Source organism: Drosophila albomicans, chromosome 3, assembly GCF_009650485.2.
Source record: "Drosophila albomicans strain 15112-1751.03 chromosome 3, ASM965048v2, whole genome shotgun sequence".
NCBI classification, from domain to species: domain Eukaryota; kingdom Metazoa; phylum Arthropoda; class Insecta; order Diptera; family Drosophilidae; genus Drosophila; species Drosophila albomicans.
The window spans coordinates 1,324,126-1,345,291 of record NC_047629.2 but is presented as its reverse complement, the minus strand read 5'-3'; the positions used below and the strand labels follow the sequence as shown (position 1 = coordinate 1,345,291).

The 21,166-nt window shown below is 37.2% G+C and overlaps 1 protein-coding gene across 5 annotated transcripts; it reads right to left on the bottom strand.

Annotated features, from left to right (window-relative positions):
* Window positions 1–5,268: 5,268 nt before the first annotated feature.
* On the bottom strand, window positions 5,269–20,125 carry LOC117568951 (tyrosine-protein kinase receptor). Of its 5 annotated transcripts, none has more exons than XM_052004331.1 (9): window positions 20,052–20,125; window positions 11,407–12,556; window positions 10,642–11,338; window positions 10,080–10,572; window positions 9,833–10,020; window positions 9,219–9,396; window positions 8,122–9,155; window positions 7,850–8,057; window positions 5,269–7,780 (listed from the first exon to the last, which is right to left on the bottom strand). In XM_052004331.1, exons 2-9 carry the CDS (start codon window positions 12,202–12,204, stop codon window positions 6,127–6,129), a joined length of 5,250 nt encoding a protein of 1,749 aa, XP_051860291.1. In that variant the 5' UTR covers window positions 12,205–12,556; window positions 20,052–20,125; the 3' UTR covers window positions 5,269–6,126. The 5 variants fall into 5 exon arrangements, with proteins under 5 accessions (XP_051860291.1, XP_034105782.1, XP_051860290.1 ...); XM_034249891.2 differs by lacking the exon at window positions 20,052–20,125 and adding an exon at window positions 19,786–20,024; XM_052004330.1 differs by lacking the exon at window positions 20,052–20,125 and adding an exon at window positions 17,010–17,149.
* Window positions 20,126–21,166: the final 1,041 nt, after the last annotated feature.

Below are 21,166 nucleotides of genomic sequence, written 5' to 3'. Positions count from 1 at the left end.
GATAATGAAGTAATTTGCAGTAATTAGTAAAACCGAAAACAAGTTTGCAAAAGAAACAAAACAAATATATATATACAAAACATAAAACTATTTAACAAAAAAGTGAAAGAAAAAAAATTTATAAAAATGGCTTGTTATTGCTTTAAATTACATGAACGTAACGTAAACTATGCTAATTAATTAATTATAAATATTATTACTAGTTTTAACATTTTTACAATTACAATTAAGTTTTCAATTTATATATTACAAAGAAACAAAAAAAATAAACAAAACAAATCCAGAATTATATACAAAATGAGGAACAGAAATGAAATTAATTCAAGTGGAGAATAAAAAAAAAAAAAACAAAATTTGAAGTTTATAAATATACAAAATTAAATTTATGTATATGTATATTATAACAAATATGGCGTGAATGAAACAAACGGACAAAAACCAATAAATAATTAAACAAAAAATATATTTATATAAACATCAAACATAATTTCTTAGCATTTGCAGCCTAAAAATTAAGCGTAATCAGCGAGGATGAAAGAAAAACCGCAAAATAGAAATAAATTATATATATATAAAACTGACCGATGTTTTTGACATGAGATTGTATACACAGTTAGCAAATGGCATTATTAAATTTATATTATAATATTAATTAATGAACTAATAATGCGAAATTTAACTTGAAACATGACATATAGTAAGAACATTCCATCCAGTTAGTACCGAAACGGGGCATCCAATTCATTCAGAATTTTCCCTGCATTATCTACACCGCAATTTCCCAATTTTCATTTTCTTCAATTCAATTTTTTTTGTCCGAACTATGAATTGGGTAAGTTTTGGGGTTAACATTTCGTGCAATTAATACTTTTATGTTATGAATAGAATCTATTATTACTTTATATTAAACGATTATAAGAACGTTTTGTAAAATTGCAGCTCATCAATAAAAAATACACTTCCAAAATAATCAAAAAATGTATTCAATTTCTTTTTATTTAACCTTAAACTCATAAACCTATTGAATATAACTTAAAAGTCGGATTTTTCATTTTGTTCTAGTTTTTTTTTTCGTATTTTTTGATAACATATATAAATTAGAGACTAGGCAAAATGAAAGCAAACTAAAACTATAACAATTATATAAATACAAATCTATACAATAAATTGTAAAACCCTATTAAACGGTTTTAGTTTATATTGGCATGCAAATAATTGAACTTAGTAATTTTTCACTAGTGAAGATGAAAAAATTGAAAAGAGAACCTAAAATAAAAACCATTAAGGAAACTATAAAATAAATTAAAAATGTGTTTTAATATTGCGTGGAGTGGCAGAAATGAGGACACTTTTCCATTATTATTTTGTACACATGAATTCTCATTTATTATAATTATTTTTCACTTCATTTTTCACAATTCATGCGCTTACACGCTACCATCTTTAAAATTGTCTTTTACATCGGCTCTTGGAATTCAATATATATGTATGTAATACTTACATATTTCAGTTTATCTTCTTTTTTATCTGATTATCGAAATTAAAAGAGCAATGTCAATTTGATTTTCACAAATTAATAATGTAGCATACAAAAAATTCAATACTTCAATGTTCAAATACTCGTATATATGTTGAACATTTCTGTTTGTGTCTTCAATTAAATTGCTTCACAAACTTTTCAAAAGGGGCATGTGATTCTGAGACATGTAGATTATTTGAGAGATGATATTAGTTGTTTTCATTTACAACTCAAACATATTTTGAATATTTAAAGACATTTCTTACGATTTTATAATAATATGCCACTTGAGTGAGATTAAGGATATATTTTTTTTTAATTTTTCAGCAAATGTTTATTTTGTGTGTTCTCATAGATTTTTATTATTATTGATCTGTTGTGCTCTGAGAGGGATTTATGCAATTTCAGTACATACTAAATGGACTCATTATTTCTGTAAGTAAGCTAAGTGGTTTAAATTTAATATACTTTTTGTTCTCATTATCAATGCCCCTTCCTCCAATTATTTTTTCATCCATTTAACAATTTTAAATTTGCATACATTCCTTTAAGAGTATTTAGTATTATTAGCACACTTTTCACTAACTTTCTTTCAATCTAAACTCACATTTCTGCTTACAAAATGTTTTGTTCTAGTCTTTACGTTTCTGTTTACTTCTTCATCAATATCTTCGCTATATTTAATCATTAAATTTATATTTATATTTTTCTTTGCTTTCTTTTTTTTTGCTTTAAATGTAACAAAATAATTTACCATATAAATGAAAACCTCAATTATACTTTATTATTTTTAATATTTCATTATAGCTAGAGGTTATTTATGTCTTGGTTTATTTCGGTATTACGAGTATGCAATAATTTTCATACAACTGGATTTTTATTAAGTATATAAAAAATACTATTTATTGTTTTTTTTTATATACTTATGTATATATATCCTTTTATCGTATTCTTAAAATCATTCTCTTATTGATTTTAGTTTTTGTTGTATATTTTTTTTTATAATTCATAATTTCGTTGCGACTTTTTATTGTGGAGAAATGAACTGTATTTTAAACTACTGATATTTTTTGGCGGCATATTCAAAATAACGACAAACAAAAAAATTATAATTACTTCTGCTTATAAATACCATTTATTTTGTAATAATATTCATGTTTCTGGCCGAGGCAGCAGTGGATGGTCTGAATTTAACTAAAGATTCGATTTAAGTCGATTTAACAGGTCATTTGACTATACGCCAACATTAACAATAGATATATGTAGATGGTATATTATGGTTTGGTATTTGCGATAAATATGTAACTTTTGTCAGGTTCTGGACTTTAGGTACACAAAGTGTTTACATCAGGGTACAATGTGGGCGTTGAAATAAATATGCGAAAGCCCTGTCAATGGAGGAGTCTGAAAATCGATTCTGATCTTATTCTGATCCATCCACTACATCCGTGAGTAATACAAAATTAGTTATGATACTAATTAAAATAAAAATAAAAGAAAGTGTTGTGAAAGTACATATACTTATTAGCATTCTCTTATATTTAACGCATATTTAATAGGTATGTATTTGTTTTGGGACTCCAAAGACTCCCTTACATGCCTCAGCACAACCATAATAGATACACATACATATAAGTAAGTACATAAGTAGTATAAATATTTACTCCATGACATACATACATTAATAAGTAATGCAATGGGTATATTTTAGTTCCTTTCACTCCATTGCAATGCAAAGAATACGCGTTTGAGCAAAAAGTAAGTTTTAAGTTAAGTTCTAACTTTTTTTTTAGCTGTGGATGTCAAGATTCTTATATATATTGAAGCTTTAATTGGTTTCTTTTTATTTTTAATTTGTGAATTAATATAGAGCATATTTTATTGGTAATCTCAATTAATGTTTGTACATTATTCATTCTTTTTTATTTTCTTTATTGTGATTTAATATGCAATATATGCATTTAAGTGTAATTTACATGCTCAAATGTTTTCGTCTTTCAGCTAATAAATGTTTATTTTATCATACATACATTTAGTTAGATATATAATATGCTTATTTTTACACGTACACACATACATATACGAATATGAATTTTATGCGTAGATGCGCATGCATACATAGATACATTCATATGTACATACAATCATTATCATTATCATTATCATTATCATTATCATTATCATTATCATTATCATTATCATTATCATTATCATTATCATTATCATTATCATTATCATTATCATTATCATTATCATTATCATTATCATTATCATTATCATTATCATTATCATTATCATTATCATTATCATTATCATTATCATTATCATTATCATTATCATTATCATTATCATTATCATTATCATTATCATTATCATTATCATTATCATTATCATTATCATTATCATTATCATTATCATTATCATTATCATTATCATTATCATTATCATTATCATTATCATTATCATTATCATTATCATTATCATTATCATTATATCATTATCATTATCATTATCATTATCATTATCATTATCATTATCATTATCATTATCATTATCATTATCATTATCATTATCATTATCATTATCATTATCATTATCATTATCATTATCATTATCATTATCATTATCATTATCATTATCATTATCATTATCATTATCATTATCATTATCATTATCATTATCATTATCATTATCATTATCATTATCATTATCATCATTATCATTATCATTATCATTATCATTATCATTATCATTATCATTATCATTATCATTATCATTATCATTATCATTATCATTATCATTATCATTATCATTATCATTATCATCATTTATTATTTTTTTTGTATGCACTTATTTATGTATGTATGTATGTACACATTCATACATTTATATATATGTATGTTTATAGTATAACTCACACTGAACATGATTACATTTAGTATACGCTCATAAACATCATATACATTAAATGTTTCGTTAATATTTTTTCTAAGCTTATCCCACAAATTTGCCATGTTAAATTTACTTTTTGTGTGTATTGTATAATTTATTAATTTTTTTTTTATATTTTTTATTCTTTAACGCATACATTCTTTTCTTCTTGTTAAATATAAGTATGCGTCTTATTTGTTTTTTGTATATTTCATGCCATGTGTATATATATTTTTATAAAAATTATATAATTTAAAGCTTGTTTGTTTCGTCTGAACTAAATGTAAACATTTGAATTACGCCTCGATCATCGATATTCAATCGGCAACCTTTGACCTTTGGATGCATCGCAATTTAACACATACAGCAACAACAGTATATTCCTTAATTATTTAAACAAATGCGAGTTGCATAATTAAAGCTTCGGCTTCGGTTGCTCGCTTTGGTATTGTTTTATCTTTTGTTGGTCAACGCAAAAAATTTGAAATTATTTTTCAACAATTTTCTCGCACACGCTATAATATATAATTTTTTGGTTTCAAATTTCTTCATTTTGTGTGTGGCTTTAATTTAAAAATTATGGATCCCAACTAAAGAAAGACAAAATATTGTTTTTTCTGGTTTTCTAAATTGTTAATACTAATTTGTTTTCGTTTTTTAAACATACAACTGAATTTTTATAAAAATCACCCTGTAAATTGTAGTTTTGTTTTCATTTCAATATTTCAATATGGTTTATATATATATATATATATATATATATATATATATATATATATATATATATTTTATATATATATATATATATATATATTTTACATTCTAAATTAAGCTTAGACATTAAATACATAAGTTCATATACTACGACGGAAGCCTTTATTTACAGGTTAAAATGATAAATTTCAATAAAATTTCAGACTAAATAAATTAAAAATATTTAAAATTCAAATTTTGCATTTTATTGTATATGGACTATTCGTAACATTTAAAATAATACAGAAATATTTAACAAGAAATGAGAACTAAATTAAAAACTACTATGATCTGGTATATTTTGGTTTGATTGTTTGTTTTTGTTGTGTTGTGTGATGCTGTTATTAGATTGGACTGCATATGTATAAAACATGAATTTAATTGGTTGGTTTTTAGGAATATTGTTTAGCATTTCAGTCATTAGCTTAAATTAACATAAATAATAAAAAAAAAATTAAAACTAAATATGCAAATTGACAACTAATCTTGAAATTACAATACTTATGTACAACCTCTGGCAATTGTTAAACTAATCGTTTTTAAAACTAAAATAATTTTAAAATTGTATAATTAATAGCAATGCGCATAGAAATTTAGATTAATTTTAGAGTACATTACAATTTTTGTGAACTTCTCACTCGATTTTGTATTGTTTTGTTTTTGTGATCTCGTTTTTGTTTATTTTCGCATTTCCAATAAACATTATTATTATTATATTAAACTGCGCTTTTTAACGCCAAAAACAAATCATGACTGGGACGAAGCCCTGAAGCCTAATGTACACATCACTATCTCACAAGCGTTGAACTGTTTCGACAATTCAAGACTTGTATTCATGGATTCATTTCGGGATTCAGCAAACTTTGAGTTTGCGGCCGAAAAGGACACACAAAATGCTGCACAATGACCTTGGCTGATGGACACTAACAACTAATTTCGGAATGATTATTGTTGTCCTTATAGCGTTCCGCGTATCCTTGGATGGTGAAAGGTGAATCATTTGCCGATATCTTGCCGCCTGCAGTCTCTCCATTGAGAATGATTCCATTGCCTGTAGGTAAACCACCGTTAAGCTTGTTGTTGCATTCTCTGTCCGGATCAGACTTCATTTGAACCTGCACATTGGCGTAGGACTGCTTGACGCTTCCATTGGGTGTGCTTCCATTGGTCAGACTCTTTGATAACGCTGCTGGATCGAGTGTAATGCCATCCAGTTGGGAGGCAAACGACAACGGCGGTTGTATGGTCGTCGGCGTCGGCTGCGGTGTATCCAAACTAATCAGTTTGGCCTCATCGCTATGCGTGGGCGACCGCAATATGGGGGTAGCATGGGCTGAGGCCGCAGCCATAGCGGCCGCGGCTTGCAGATTTCGCTGGGAATCGCCATTGGCCATAGTGGTGATGGCACTGGCACTGAGCAGCGGCTGGTCGCTCTTCGAGTTTGGTAATATGAACGAAGTTTCCCAGCAATCGCCGCCGACTAGACCAGCTGCGGCTGCAGCATCCTCCAAAGTGTCCGGCATTGTTGGCTTTGGTGCGGCGGGTGAGGTAACAGCTGGGGGAGTGCATGTGTTTTGCTGTCTCTGAGCGGTTGGTGCATATGCTACGCCACCGGGAGCATGTGGTGCTCCATTGCCGGGCAGCGGCACCAGATAATCAGGCACGGCTAGACAGAACTCCTCGCCGTTGGGTGGCCGGATGACAGTTTCATCGCGTTCCGATGCCGTGGGTCCCAGTATATTGGGCAACGGTGCATTCATAATGCTGGCATCCTGCGTGCATGTGGTTAAATGCTCCAACAGGCTTGTGAAAGTTGGCCGATCCTCGGGCGTGGGATTCCAGCAGTCGGCCATAATCTTGTATATGGACACAGGGCATTCGGTGGGCGAACCAAGACGACCGCCACGCACCACCAGCTCCATTACCTGGGTATTATGCTGGCCGGGATAGGGCGAGCGACCCAGACTGAACACTTCCCAGAGCAGTATGCCAAACGACCAGACGTCCGTCTTGGATGTAAAAATACCATCGAGGAACGCCTCTGGAGGCATCCATTTAATCGGCAACATTGCCTTGCCACCCTTGCGATAATAGTCTGATCTGTAGATGTCACGAGACATACCAAAGTCCGCAATCTTCACCACACGTCCCGGTCCCTTGCTGCTCAGGAGACAATTACGCGCGGCAATATCGCGATGAATAAAGCGCTTGCTTTCCATGTAGCGACAGCCTTTGGCCACGTCTAGAGCGCAGAAAAGTAGATCCTTCATGGTCAGTAGAGAAGGACGCTCCGGTGTGTTACGATTCTCGCGCAGAAACTTTTGCAGATCTCCGCCAGCCAGCAGTTCGAGGACAATGTAGTAGGGCTGACGATCGAAGCAGACGCCAATGAGATGCACCATATTTGGATGATTGAATTTAGCCATTATAGCGGCCTCCTTCAAGAAATCCTCCTCCTTCTCACGCTTGGGATCCTCGCGTAAGGTTTTCACAGCCACTGGCATTTCGACCGCATCACCATCGCGATGTCGGTATAACGCCAGATAGACCTCACCAAAGGCACCCTTGCCCAGTGCACTGTGTGTTGAGAAAAGGAATGTTAATTATCCCGTGAAGGTTAAAAGTAAATTCAAGAGAGGTGCTTACTTGACAAGCTGGAGACTTTCGCGTGCCACCTGCGGCAAACTGTTGACATCAATGTGGCCATTGAGTATGCCATCACAGCCATAGTTGGGATTGAAGTTATTCAGATTAGAGTCATCAATATTATGACGAAGTCGACTAAGCTGCAGATCCTGCTCCGCCAGCATCTTATGCCGCAGCTTTGCCTGCTTTTTGCGTTGATAACGATTATCTGAAATGATAGTAAGGAATTAGAGCTCGAATGGTATTATAATGCAAGGAATTTCACAACTTACATAGCATAAATATAAGTGCCGCAATGCTGATGAAGAGCACGGCAAGCGAAAACATGAGGCCGGATACCAAATACTGATAGGAGGATTTGCCCGCCTCTTCCTGCCGTTCGCAGGCCGTGTTATTGTCCCGCTTTAGACTCCAACCCTCTGGGCAAATGCAACGCACCTTGGACCTAAACTCATCCAAAGCTACACAACGATAGTCACAGCCACAGCCCTCAATAGCTGGAATGATGATGATGGCACCTGCACCGCTGCTTGCTCCAGCATGAACTTCACTGGTGTCTCTCAGGCTGCGGCTGCTGCTTATGTAGGAGCTGCCGCCTTCGCCATTGGACTCATTAAGGTAGACATCGCCGCCAGCATAACCGCCACCACCGCCTCCAGTATTGCAACCACCGCCGCCACCACCAAATCCGCCTTGTCCATGCCTGTGAACAGACGTGCCATTGTCGGCCAGCTCTACATAGCAGGAGTGACCACCACGTCCGCCTTGGAGCAGCGCTGCTCCATAGGTCGGGCTAAGGGCCTGATCTTCCTTGGCACGCCACCCACCTCCAGGGCCAGCGGTCTTTTTGTTGAGTGGTTCGCCATTGATCTGACCGCTTTCGGGTGCCTGCAGTGGCTTGGCTTTCTGGCCGTGTTGGAAATCCTCGTCAATGTACTGCCCAATACCCAGACCACCGCCTCCACCGGCAACCAGCAATGGCACGGCCTCGTTCTTGGCCTGGTTTAGAAGGAAAACAAAGGATCCTCCGCCACCGCCGCCAGCGCCATTTTCAATATATATGTTTTTCACCATGTCCTGCTTGGAGCGAAAACTATACTGCCCCAAATCCAGATTGTGCTCTGTGCCACAGCCGGCTTCCTTATGAATGCTCATTGATTTGATGCAGGCGTTCTCGCCCTGCTGTCCCACCAGAAAATAGAGCTCTTCATTCTTGTGGAGCTCTAGTACAGCGACGGCAACAGAACCGCGAGAGCTGCCCACCCCACCGGATCCAAGACCACCGCTCGCGCCTTTGGCAATGATTCTACAAACAGGAATAAACTCATGTTAATTGAAGTGTTTGTAGGCATTAGGAAGTGTTACTCACGTGTAGTGACCCTCGTTGGGCACCTTCCACTTTTGCATGCCTTTGTAGGTGCTTTGATCCTCGACGACATGAACCTCGCGAAGCACATGCGACTGATTCTGCTCTCTGTAGGCGCTTTCGCATTGCGATTGTGTCGGTCCTATCATACCTCTAGTATCGCAGCTTGTGAGCTCTAAGTCTGGAAGAGAAAAGTTTGAGAAGAGCTTAATATTTAGCTAGCTAATAAAGAACAAAATATTTTGGGGTAATGAAATTTGCTGTTAAGTATAAAAGTATAAACTCGGTCTATTAAGAGGACACTATAGACTGAGAGGATAATTCACAGATTAGGTACATTGCCACTTTTGTAATAATGAGACCCTATGAACATATGTAAAGTACCAGAATGCCTTGCTTGGACTAGGAAATGAAGAAAGATCTAAGGGACATGAAAATAAAATAACTTTATTCTTATACGAAGTATGGATTTTTGAAGAGCTGTAGACTCAGTAGGGGTACAATGATCTTTTTGGTTTTATAATTTTTTTATCTCCAAAAAATAATAAATTTAAGAACTGAATAAAGTGTGGCTATTAAGTTTAAATTACAAAATTAATTGTAGTTAAGGTACTTACAGTTCGTGTGATCAAAGTCATGATGCGTAGGACTTTTTTGATTGTATCTGACGTCCCAATAATTGTAGCCATTAAGATGTTCTTCTGGTATGTTTAGACCAAAGCATTCGGGACTGAGCGAAAAGTCATCCACAGCCACGTCCGAAAAGATGCGCATGCCCATGCGGGCTTCAAACTGTAGATAGTATCTGAAAGAATATGCATGGAATCATTTGGAATTCCAGAGAAGTAGTGCAAGACTACTTACTTCGAGGTAATGTTGGGTAGCACGTACTCGGCGCGTAGCCAATCACTGCCCTGGTTCTTGGTGCTCCACCAGAGAGTAGTTGTAATATTCTCCTTCTCCTTCATCTCCACAACAGATAGATTAATGCTGCCCGGATTTTTGCCGAATTGATGAATATAAAAACGCACCACACATGAATTCCGGTAGGGTGAGTCGGGATTACCATGAACCGAAGGTGGCGGGTTAAATGTTTTGCTTAACATTATGGCATTGCTGGCAAAGCCAATGATAGAGTTCTTCTCCGAGTTGTTGATATGCTGATTCATGTTGACAAGCATGTAGTAGCCACCAGTGGCGTTGAGCAGATGTTGCTGTGTGTGATCGCCATCGGGGCCAGTGTCATGGGTGGGAGAAGAACCCGTGTGACGGGACCAAGTCAGTGTTGTCTTGCCAGAGTCCCGCCAGCCGCACCAATCCTCCTCAAAGTCACAGCGTCCGCCAAAGGGTATCTTGTCTGTATATAAGAATTTATTATTATTTGTAGATACGAACAGAGCATGAGAAGAAAGTCAAAAGAGCATACCGCATGACTGCAACTCGTCTTCGGCATCGTCGCAATCGCGAGTGATGTCACAGATACGCGGCAATGGAATACAGACGGGCACTTTGTTCATCATGCACTTGACCTGCGAGGTGCTGCACTTTTCCGATTTGGTGCCCTCGGGAAAACAGTTAACCATGCGTAGATTATCGAGCGCCACATGCGCTTTCTGACCCTGCTTAAGATCCGGCACAATCTCGAACACAATTCGAAAGTCTCGCGAAATACGACCAAGACGAAATAATCGATGTGTCCAGGAGCGAAAGTTGTCGCCTTGAATTTCCGCAGGCACCCAGCTGCTCTCCTGCGGATGTAGTGGCTCCACAACCACCCGAGACAGTCCGTGACTCATGTCGCTCTGGTGCATATACACCTCCAAGATGCATTTCTCTAGTGTGGTGCTAAACCAGGGTGAAGTCAGGTTCAACTGCTTCGTTGCGGGCTGTACTCGAGCATAAAGAAAGTGACCATTGGCATCGTCAATGCTATCGGCCACGGGTCCAGGCATCAGACCAGTCATATTCTTCTTCGCGAGCTCTGTGCCGCTAATCACTTGGAAACCATCCATCAGATTCTTTGTCCAGACCCAGGCGCAAGAGGTCTCGAAATTACACTTGACGCCTAGCAAATCTTCCATTTCCGACGAAGGTGTCGACTCCGTATGCGGTGCGTAGGTGTTCTAGTTAAAAAAGTGAGAGGAATTAAGTGAGGAGCAATGGTGGGAGATTATGGGAGTTGACTACTTACGGGCTTGGGCGCTGTATCTCGTATGCGTTCCTTAATCTGCTGTATGGGATCGATTTGGTCGCCATCAATGTCAGTATCACCTTCCATATTGCCGTGTGTGACGCCACCAGCCGGCTCATCAGCCTGATTGAAGCTCTTCTTTAGTTTACGCAATTCGTTAAGGGGATTCTTGCGCGGATACGAGCGAATGGGCAGATTATCGGAGCCCGCTGTCGGCTGACGTAATTTTTCGCCATAACGATCCGCTGAGCCAATAGCGCCCTGGCCATCGATCTTGCCGATGGACGAGGTGCCCGAATAGGAGGCATAGCCGGCGCTGCTGCCGGATATGCCGCCGCCGGGGCCACCCACTGAAGGTTTTAGCAGCTCCTTACGCAGCGACTCAATACCCCGCTGTCCATTGCCACGTTCAGGTCGTGGTATACCGCCTGCGCCTACTTGTGACAAGTTCTGGCGACGTCTTGTATCCCGTCGACTACCCGGCGGTGGACGCGAGCCAAAGGTGCCCTGACTGCCCTCGCCCTCGTAGTCATCATAGACATGCACGGGCTGCGCCAGGCCGGGCAAAGTGGGCAGCGGCAACGGTTGGGGCTGCTCATGGAGGCGGCCGTTGCGCAGCTGCTTGTTTGGGCCCTGATAGTTGTAGTTGTTGTAGCTGTTGCTCTGATGCTGCGACATCGGCAGCGAGTTGAAGGTATGGTTCAGAAGTGGACGCTGTGCCAGCACCAGACCGCCCAGCACGCTGAGCAGGCTGAACAGCAGCAGCGGCAGCGGCGGTAGTGGGCGTGGGCGTGGCATGCTGCCCCTAACAGCGCGATGACTTAAAGTGAGTGCGTGGTGAGAGTGTTAAGATGTATGAGTCGATACTCTGTGTATGTTTTTACTGAAATTAGTAGACTGGGTTTTCAAGCCCTTCAATTGATTTGCTGCCTAATTTAACTCTTGTGGCACGTGGACAAAGTGTTCACTGACCGCTCGGTGGGCACACGAATCGCGCATTTAAAGTTCTTCAGATGCAGGCAGCACATTACTGTAGCCGTTGCAATATCGTATGTGAGTTTGTGGATGTGTGTGGGTGTATGTTTGTGTGGGTTTGCACTGTTGCTTTGTTTGAATAATCGTTGATGTTCTTGTTATTATTGTTGACAATCTGAAAGAATAAGAGAGGAACAGAATATGCAAATTAATAATGCTCTTTGACTTTTGACTTTTAATATGCCAATGGAAACACTCATGAATCGAAGCGGCCCACGTAATGGCATTTCATTCATGTAATTGCCATGCATTTATTAACCCATCTAACATCCTGTTGCCTATTCAATATCTACGCAAACATCAGAATTGAAAGATTTTGAAACCATTTCACTGCATTGCATTGCCAAAAACTACTTTGAGCCTCTGAACCTCAAGCAAAATTTGTGTGCAATTTTCACATTGTGCTACACGAAACTGCAATAAGGGAAGCTAAATTCCAGAAGATGAAGAAGATGGGCCACCAGCCCAGCCCATGGGTAAATACTATCAATGTTGTTCCCCAAAAAATCGATGTCTACTTTGCTTGTCTGACATTTATACGAGTGCAGTTTTCGATTTGTCCTTTACAACTGTTGCCAGAATTGCTGATGGCACAGCTTACACACAAATGGGTCAATTGTCGGATGTAATTTATTAGAGTGAATGAAAAATCGAGTGGAATAAATTAATTAATTACTCAGAACTTAAGTACAGACTCCGTAAAGAATATTCATATCGAAAAGTTATGTTCGACTGGAAGTAATTGAACAAATAAATATATAAGTAAACTTTAATTTATAATCATCTTTCTTTATAGCATTCTTTATAAACATTTACTGACGTTTCTAAATACATACATATATGCATTGTCCATCGTATAACTATAAGACTTCATCCATTTTATCGTTTTAAGTATGCTTTAGTTTTTGGTCCGTCAGTACACAAAAAGAATAATAAGTGTAATTTTGAGGTTAAATTCTTAAATTTTGAATATACAATATTATGAACATTTTTAATGATTCCTGAGAATTTGATGATGATCAGAGAAAAAACAGAAAAACTTTTGTATGGGCATTAGTTATATTCAAATATAGTTTCTTTATTTTTATCGCAATCTAACTGTGCATTCAATATTTTTAGCTCTAAAGTATGATACTTTGAATGTAATCATACAGCGTTATATCAAATAAACTTTTTGGTACTATATTACAATAGTTTCAGTATATTTGTGTTTAGTTTTTCCTTGTCGAGTCAATTTTTTATATATAATATCTTTCTATACAAATATTTAGTTCCAGTGATCACAATATTCAAAGAAAGCCATATCGAAATGCCTAAGATTGCTGTCGCGTTTCCTTAAAGTCTTCGGTATTTATTTATTATTTTTCTGTTACTTCTTAATAATAATAATATAATTTTAACTCTGATAATCAATAACGAATTTGGTTTTTGTTCAAAAGCAGACTTGAGTGTAGCATTTTCACAGGTTTTAAATCAACTTTTTGCGCTTTTATAATTGATGGAAATAATAATTGCCGGAAAATATTTCTTAAGCTCGTGGATAAATTAGGTAAATACGATTTCTAAAAATCGAATCCATTTATTGTCTAATTAAATATGAAGGCATGTGTGTTCTATGTATATGCAAATTAACTCAATATTGAAATAATATATACGCATTTGTCTATAATTGGCAATTTGATTGTTTGCCAACAATTTCTGAGAAATTTCTGTTCTTGTGGTAAGCACTGCATCTGGCGTAAAAAGAAATATACTTGGAAATAGGACTGTACAATTACAATTATTATTTTTTTTTATTTTGAGAAACTATTCCGCTGCTATATTGAAATTCTGTGAATACTCGATCATACATAGAATATATTACGGATTCGTAGAATGAATTAATCCAAATTTATTCAAGTTGAGTATCAGCAGCTACTCGCTACAAATATTATATACGAGTGTGTATGTTTTCTAAGGCGTCGCACAATTTCACTTTTAGTACTTCGTTTTTTTGGACATGTACTAAGTCGCACACACAGGAGCACTATAATATTGAATTTTACTACAACGCCATTTTCTCGCGTTTTCGATATACAAGAGCTTGTTGACAGTTTGGAAGGAGAGGGAGGGAGCTAAGAGACAGAAATGCATTTGTGGATGGAATTGAAATTTTGGCCATCATCTTAGTGCGGTTCTTTATGAATTCAGCTATGGTTGTTGTTGCTGTATGTATTGGCTAACTGTTGTCGTTCGTCCTTTGACATTCGTTGCTTTTGGCAAGGGAAGCCAGAACCAGCAGAAAAAAAAAACTGGGAAATTCTATGCCAGAATTTTTGCCAAAAAAAATGAGAAAAACAATATTGCAAACAGCGAATCGCACACACACAAACTCACTTTCCATTCTACGTGTGTGTGTGTGTGTAGCTTCATAGTACGTTAGGTATGATATACAAAATGGCTGCCGCAGTTGTACTACCAGCAGCGCAACGAAAACAACAACAAAACAGAATCGTAAATATACACACATAGCGAGTTAGTTGTCTAGTAAAATCTAAATATGGGAAGGGGGAGAGAGAAAATACAGAGAGAATGTAGGGGCTCTGTGAGAGGTAATGTAAAAATCAGCGAGTTGAGCACCAGACTCTCGACTCAACTCAACTTAACTCGACTCGACTCGACTCGACTCGGTTGCACATCGCGTATACGCAACTCGCAAAGACTATAGCGAGTGCAAAACGGAAACGCAATTGAAGCTGAAAGTTATACGAGTAGCAGAGTTGGGAGCAGTAAAATGACCTGCCATGACAAAAATGTAGCTAACTGGCCAAACCGAAGCTGGCAATAAACTACATACATTTGAATATACATACATATATACTCGTATGCATGTCAAACATGGTCGTGGTACAAGTGGAGACTGAGACGGATGCAGAAAGATAAAGAGGGAGATAGACTGGGAGGCACACACTGGGTTCAAAATACGTAGAAGTGCATACGACTAGAGACATGATGTTGTTGCCTCATGCTGACGCTCTGAAGTGGAACAGGAGATCATCAACCAGGCCACAGGAACTGCGGGAAATATGTCAATTTTCGGCCGAAAACTGAGGGAAACAATATTAGTTGCATTAAAGGAATATTGGGGAGCGTCCAAGGAGTGCAACGTCAGTTTATCCGAAGTTGCTACTTGGCGCAGATTGTGAGAGAAATTTTTATAGCTCATATTAATTAAACTTTCTATGAAAATCAAGTCGATTGCTAGCAAGCAATTTAATGACTTTATATGTCCATATTGTTTAATCAATTGCTGTTGAAAAGGACTTAAATTTGACTACTAAATAGGGACATTTCTAGGGTACATATCTATTTGTAATATAAATATTCATTAAATATGCTATTCGATACTATTCAGTAATTGCTCTAATAGTTGATGATACAGATAGCGTCATTAAATTGTAAACACAACTTTAAAAAGTCTTGCGGAATATTTTCTATACATTACTACATATTTGTAGAAAATCATTGGCGTTCTTCTAGTCCTGTGAAGTTGTGTGTATTGGCAAATTTCCACATTTATAAACATCTAACTAAATCATATATTTTATCTAATGGAAAGCTTCTCACCCTTTTAACTTTCGAATGCAATTCAAAGTTCAGAATTTTAATTATTGCAATTCGTTGCAATTTAATTTGAAGCAAATAATAACTGTAGCCAAAAATTCAACGAGCTTAGATATATTGCTATCAGTATTTGTGAGCGTATTTTGCAGATACACACACAGCGTGAACAATAACAACAACAACAGCAGCAACAGCAGCAGCGACGAGTTGAAGCTGCGTCAACGCCGCAAATGTTGCGCTACTGCCTGCTCTAGCTACTGTTGTTGCTGCGGCTGCTGTTGTTTGTGGTGGTGATGGGGGTGGTGTTGAGGGTGGTGCTGCTAGTACTAGTGTCGGTGGTGTCTCCTGTAGGGCTCCAAGGCTGTCGACCATCACCAGCCCCAATGCGAAAAGGCATCTACAGCTTCGTCAGCGTCGTCTGCTGTGCGCAGGATATACACATACACATACTCTCACAAACACACTTACATTAGCACGCATATGTGTGTGCGAAAGTGAAGAGGAACGTTCGCTACTAATGGCGCAGACAAATTGTTTTACGTATCTCACAGATACATAGATACAGAGGCGCACAAAAGATACTACACACAAAAACACACCATATACCATATACCACACACAAATATGCACGCACACACACACGCGCGTAGGCAAAGTAATGAAATTTTTCTAGGAGAATTTGCACAATTTTTCATCGTTTTCAACATTTTGAGGATCTTATTTACGCACAATTTTCGTAGCAACATTTTATTGTATTGGTTTTTTCAATTAATTTTCATTTCATTACATGTATCACAAATAATTTTCGATTACCATAACGTTCACTTTTTTGCCAGTTTCTCAGTTGAGTCTTAACATATTTCTAGCATTATCTTTTTCGTTTCGAGTTGTATATTTGAAAACACTTGCAGCTTTCACATTTCTTGGCATTTTCACAATTCATATTTTTCACTGAACCAACATACAGAATTTTTTTTCTCTTACAGCTGAAAAACTTGCTCGTTGTTGTTGCAGTTTTTGTGTGTAAAATGCTGCGCTGTAGCAGTCGATGTATCCGTATCTGTTGGATACTTGTGCGCACGACACTCGGCAAACGAAGACTGAAATTGGGAAATTCTCGTACAGCAGCCCGCACAGCATCCAGAAGCAGCCCAGAGGCGACATCGGCATCGGCATCGGCATCGTCATCGGCATCAACATCGGCGTCGTCGCGACTTCGACAGCAAACAGCAACAGCAACTTCGACATCGTCTGCGTCTCTCGCTCTCGTCGCTCAAAGTTGGGGCGCAGGTTAAACGAATATCCTGCGCTGAAATCGAGCTGCGTAGCACGACGCCGGACATAGAGCAATATACAGAGACACAGAGCCACAGACACACACGAAAGGAAATTTTTTACTCGTTGCGAAAGTCTCGCTACTGCTAAAGTAATGGCGGCAAAAGCTGTTGCTGTTGCTGATGCCATTTCTGTTTTCTGCGCTCTATAGCTGGTGCCACTGATTGGATATGCTGGTGTCTAAGGTTAGGGAAGCAGTTCGAGGAGGAGGCCAAGTATGGGGCTCAGTGGCGCGCTCTGTCGGTCGGCATTTGGAAAATTAATGCAAACTGTCTGGAAATTTCATTTAGCTGCCTATGCATAGGTTAAGGGGAGCTGCTGTTGCATTCGCTGTTGCTGCTGCTGCTGCTGCCTCAGACTTTGGCATGCTGTGCGTTTCCTTTTTCAATTTTCCCGGCGAATGCGCTCAAGTGCAAGTGGAGTCCTGGCAATAGACCCTGCTCATGGCTGCCTCAGCCATAATGTTGACAGTATTGGATTTATGCTTATGTCCTCGCTTCTTCAGCGGAGGCGCGTGCGTCTGTAATTTCATCTAATCAGTTGCACGGATGTGGCACAAATGCATTTATCATGCTCCTCTTGTCGAGGATGCCCGATAAACGCAAGGATTATCAGCGACCGCAGCTCAGCAGCTGTTATATCCTGTTCCTTGAATTTGATTGATTTAGCAATGAGTTGATCTGAGTTTGTCATAAATATGCTATATGCTATGTTAAGCCTAACTTTACTACATATCACAGTATTCATTTCAAAATTGTTTAGCATATCAATAGCATATTTCAAGTTGAACTTATTTGTCCTTACTGAATGCCACATTCAATGACTGAATTATTACGACTAGCCAAAACTGTAGCAACTAGGAAGCTGTTGTTATTATACAAGATTGTTTACATACATTGATCGAACCATCACTAACTTAAATCACTCACTATAATTAGTATGTAAAGCTCTTACGTTTAACTTTCGTTTTGATATTTTATTTAAGTACGCAGCAGATATTATTTGTTGTTATCAGAACTGCTCAATGTATCACTAAGTGGCTAAAGCCAAGTTTATAAGCCGACGGTAACTAAACTATCAATTTTTGTTCATATGTATCTTGTAATTGCACAGGTACATGTATATAATACCATAACATCATATTATAGAAAACTTGTAATTTTGTAAAACCTATTAATCAACAGAAAAATAGGATTGCTGTAAATTGCAATGCAAAATTAATAATTATTTCAGCACGAACTATTTAAAATTGATTCATATTTAAGCCTATGATATCTTTGTAATAAATTAAGTGAACTCATGTCTGTATTATAAGTAAAGAATATGTAAACTAAAAAGAAAATTGCGATTGATTAGAGACTTTAAGTTTAATGAACAGGACGAATTGATTACCTAATCTACAAGCGGATATATTAGTAATTTTCAGATTGTGTTTGTTCTATTCGACAGACATATGAACGAAACCTTATCGAACTTTAGTGGAATATAAATATAAATTACCATAATTTTGAATTGAGAAAAGCTCAAATATATTTTATTCTTCGTAATTTAAATAATTTGATAGAATTCATAATAAAACATGTATCTGTTATATCACTGCTTATGGTAAAACAAAATATATAAATCACTTAAAATTTTTATCCTAAAATAAGTACAGACGAAAAGACATAAAGTAAGAGCACTCTTTGGGGGATCCGCAAAAACCATTCGAGTATTTCATATTGCTAATAAAAGCAAACCCCAATCCAACACAATTTCAAATGGCAAATGGCAATAAGTCAAAATGCGAAAACAATAAAAGCAAAAACAACATCATCAACAAGAAGAACGATCTCAACAAACGGAAATGAGGGGCCCACATACAAGCATACTTAGATAAGTTCGTGTACGAGGAGAATATTTATATAGAATCGCGTGTATATGCAACGTACTATATCTATGTATAATACCCACATACGTAAATATACTTATTTAGAGACCGCGACAGTCGCAACAAGACAAGAAAAGCGGCTACAGCAAGATCAACAAGAATAACGTCAAGTTGACGACGTCAAAGACCGATCACAAGGGAACTTTGCTTGTACTCTTAAGATACATTTTCTGTGTGTCGTCTTCGTTTTGTTATTTTGTCAAAAGATTTTCATATTTATAAATTTGTGTTTTGATTTTGGTTTCTGGTCTGGCCCAACAAGAATTGCGACAGTAAACGGGGCGTAAAATGTTTAGAGCTGCGCAAATTGCGAATATATGAAAATTGCACATAAAAGCATCACTAGATTCAGTTTGTTGCCGTTGCCGTTGCGGTGTCGTGTATTTCATGGATACAACATTTGGCACTTGCAGCATTCGTCGCCAAAAATAAAACACAGTCTTCTTGTTTTCGAGATTATTTATAAACACACTCACACTCGAATGGGTTGAGATGTTAACTCTCTCTCTCTCTCTCTCTCTCTCTCTCTCTCTCTCTCTCTCTCTCTCTCTCTCTCTGTATGCCACACAGCGGCATGCGACGCGTGCCTGCCACGCGTGCCCTTCAATCGGAGTGGAGTCTAGAGTCTATTGCAAATCCAAAGCAGCTGCGCTATATCTATGTATAGTATATGTATCTCTTGCTATATTCGTAAATGTATCTTGCACTTTTCATTCAATTATAGTCACTTAAATTCGCGTACGCAGTCAATGGCTCTCGATAAGAACTTTTTTTATATAGTTTGTTGACGATAAACGTTGAGAAAAAAACGCGACCGTCCACTGGCGACTGGCGGCGGGCAACTGACGAGCCGAACACATCGCGATCGACCCAAGACGACCGACAAAACAATTTGGTGTTTCAGACTTCGTCGGCATATTGCTTTTCGTTTGTCGCTTTTCTCATGGCGTTGCACCAGAGGATCCTTGTCTTCGGTTTGGCCTGTTGTTGTTGTATCAACATTACGACCCGACAGATTTGTTTGTTTGTTTTTTTTGGTTTCACAGGCGTCGCCTCAAGTGGATTCAACGCAATTGACTTGCGTGTGCCCCTGTCGCACACACAGCGGGTGAGCGGGGTTGTTGTTGTGCGGCAGCCTTAATAACTGTCTGTTCTGTGGAATACCGTATATCCTGGCTACCTGACAGACTTGGCTACGATTTGAGACATTCAATTGCATTCCTCCTGTCTGTCCGATCAAAGCAATCCCCCAAAAGATTTATGTGCAGTTGCAACTGTCGGGCCACTGATAGTCACAGGCTCAGCCTCTGCTCTGAGTTATTTTTAGTCACATGTTGCGGCGAGTTTGCGACCTTATTTCTTGGGGTAGCTACAAACAAAATTAATGAGCTGTTGCATCAGCATCGTCACAGTGATTACTGCGACTTCATTGACTTTAACTCCTAAAGCGGAAGTGAATTCAAACTGAAGATCAACAAGAGAGAGCAATCGCCTCTAAGCTGTTGAAATAAAATTGTAATAAGGGCTATTGGATATTTTTGCTTATCTAAAATTGTATGTTATGTATAATAAGGTAAGATAGAAGACCAGATAGAAATTTTAGAAATTATTTAAGAAATAATTTAGCCTTCGGTATATTTTAGTATGTTGCATTTCTTACTTGTTTTTAATAAGTTAATCTGTTTAAATAGAAAATTCAAAATCGGAATATAGTCCTTTAAAAAAGTGCATATGAAAACATCAATACACATTTTCTAATAAAAGTGTTCGAACAATAAATAAATACAATATTTTACATGTTTTTTGAGTATTATATTTATGCTGGTGCAATTTGTATTTTGAAAGGTATTTTATACT

Coding starts and splice junctions, on each gene's coding strand:
- LOC117568951 (XM_052004331.1), bottom strand. CDS start 12,204: ATGCCACGCCCACGCCCACTACCGCCGCTGCCGCTGCTGCTGTTCAGC. Junction 9,156..9,218: donor CCCAACGAGGGTCACTACAC/GTGAGTAACACT, acceptor TCCTGTTTGTAG/AATCATTGCCAAAGGCGCGA. Junction 7,781..7,849: donor GAAAGTCTCCAGCTTGTCAA/GTAAGCACCTCT, acceptor CTCAACACACAG/TGCACTGGGCAAGGGTGCCT.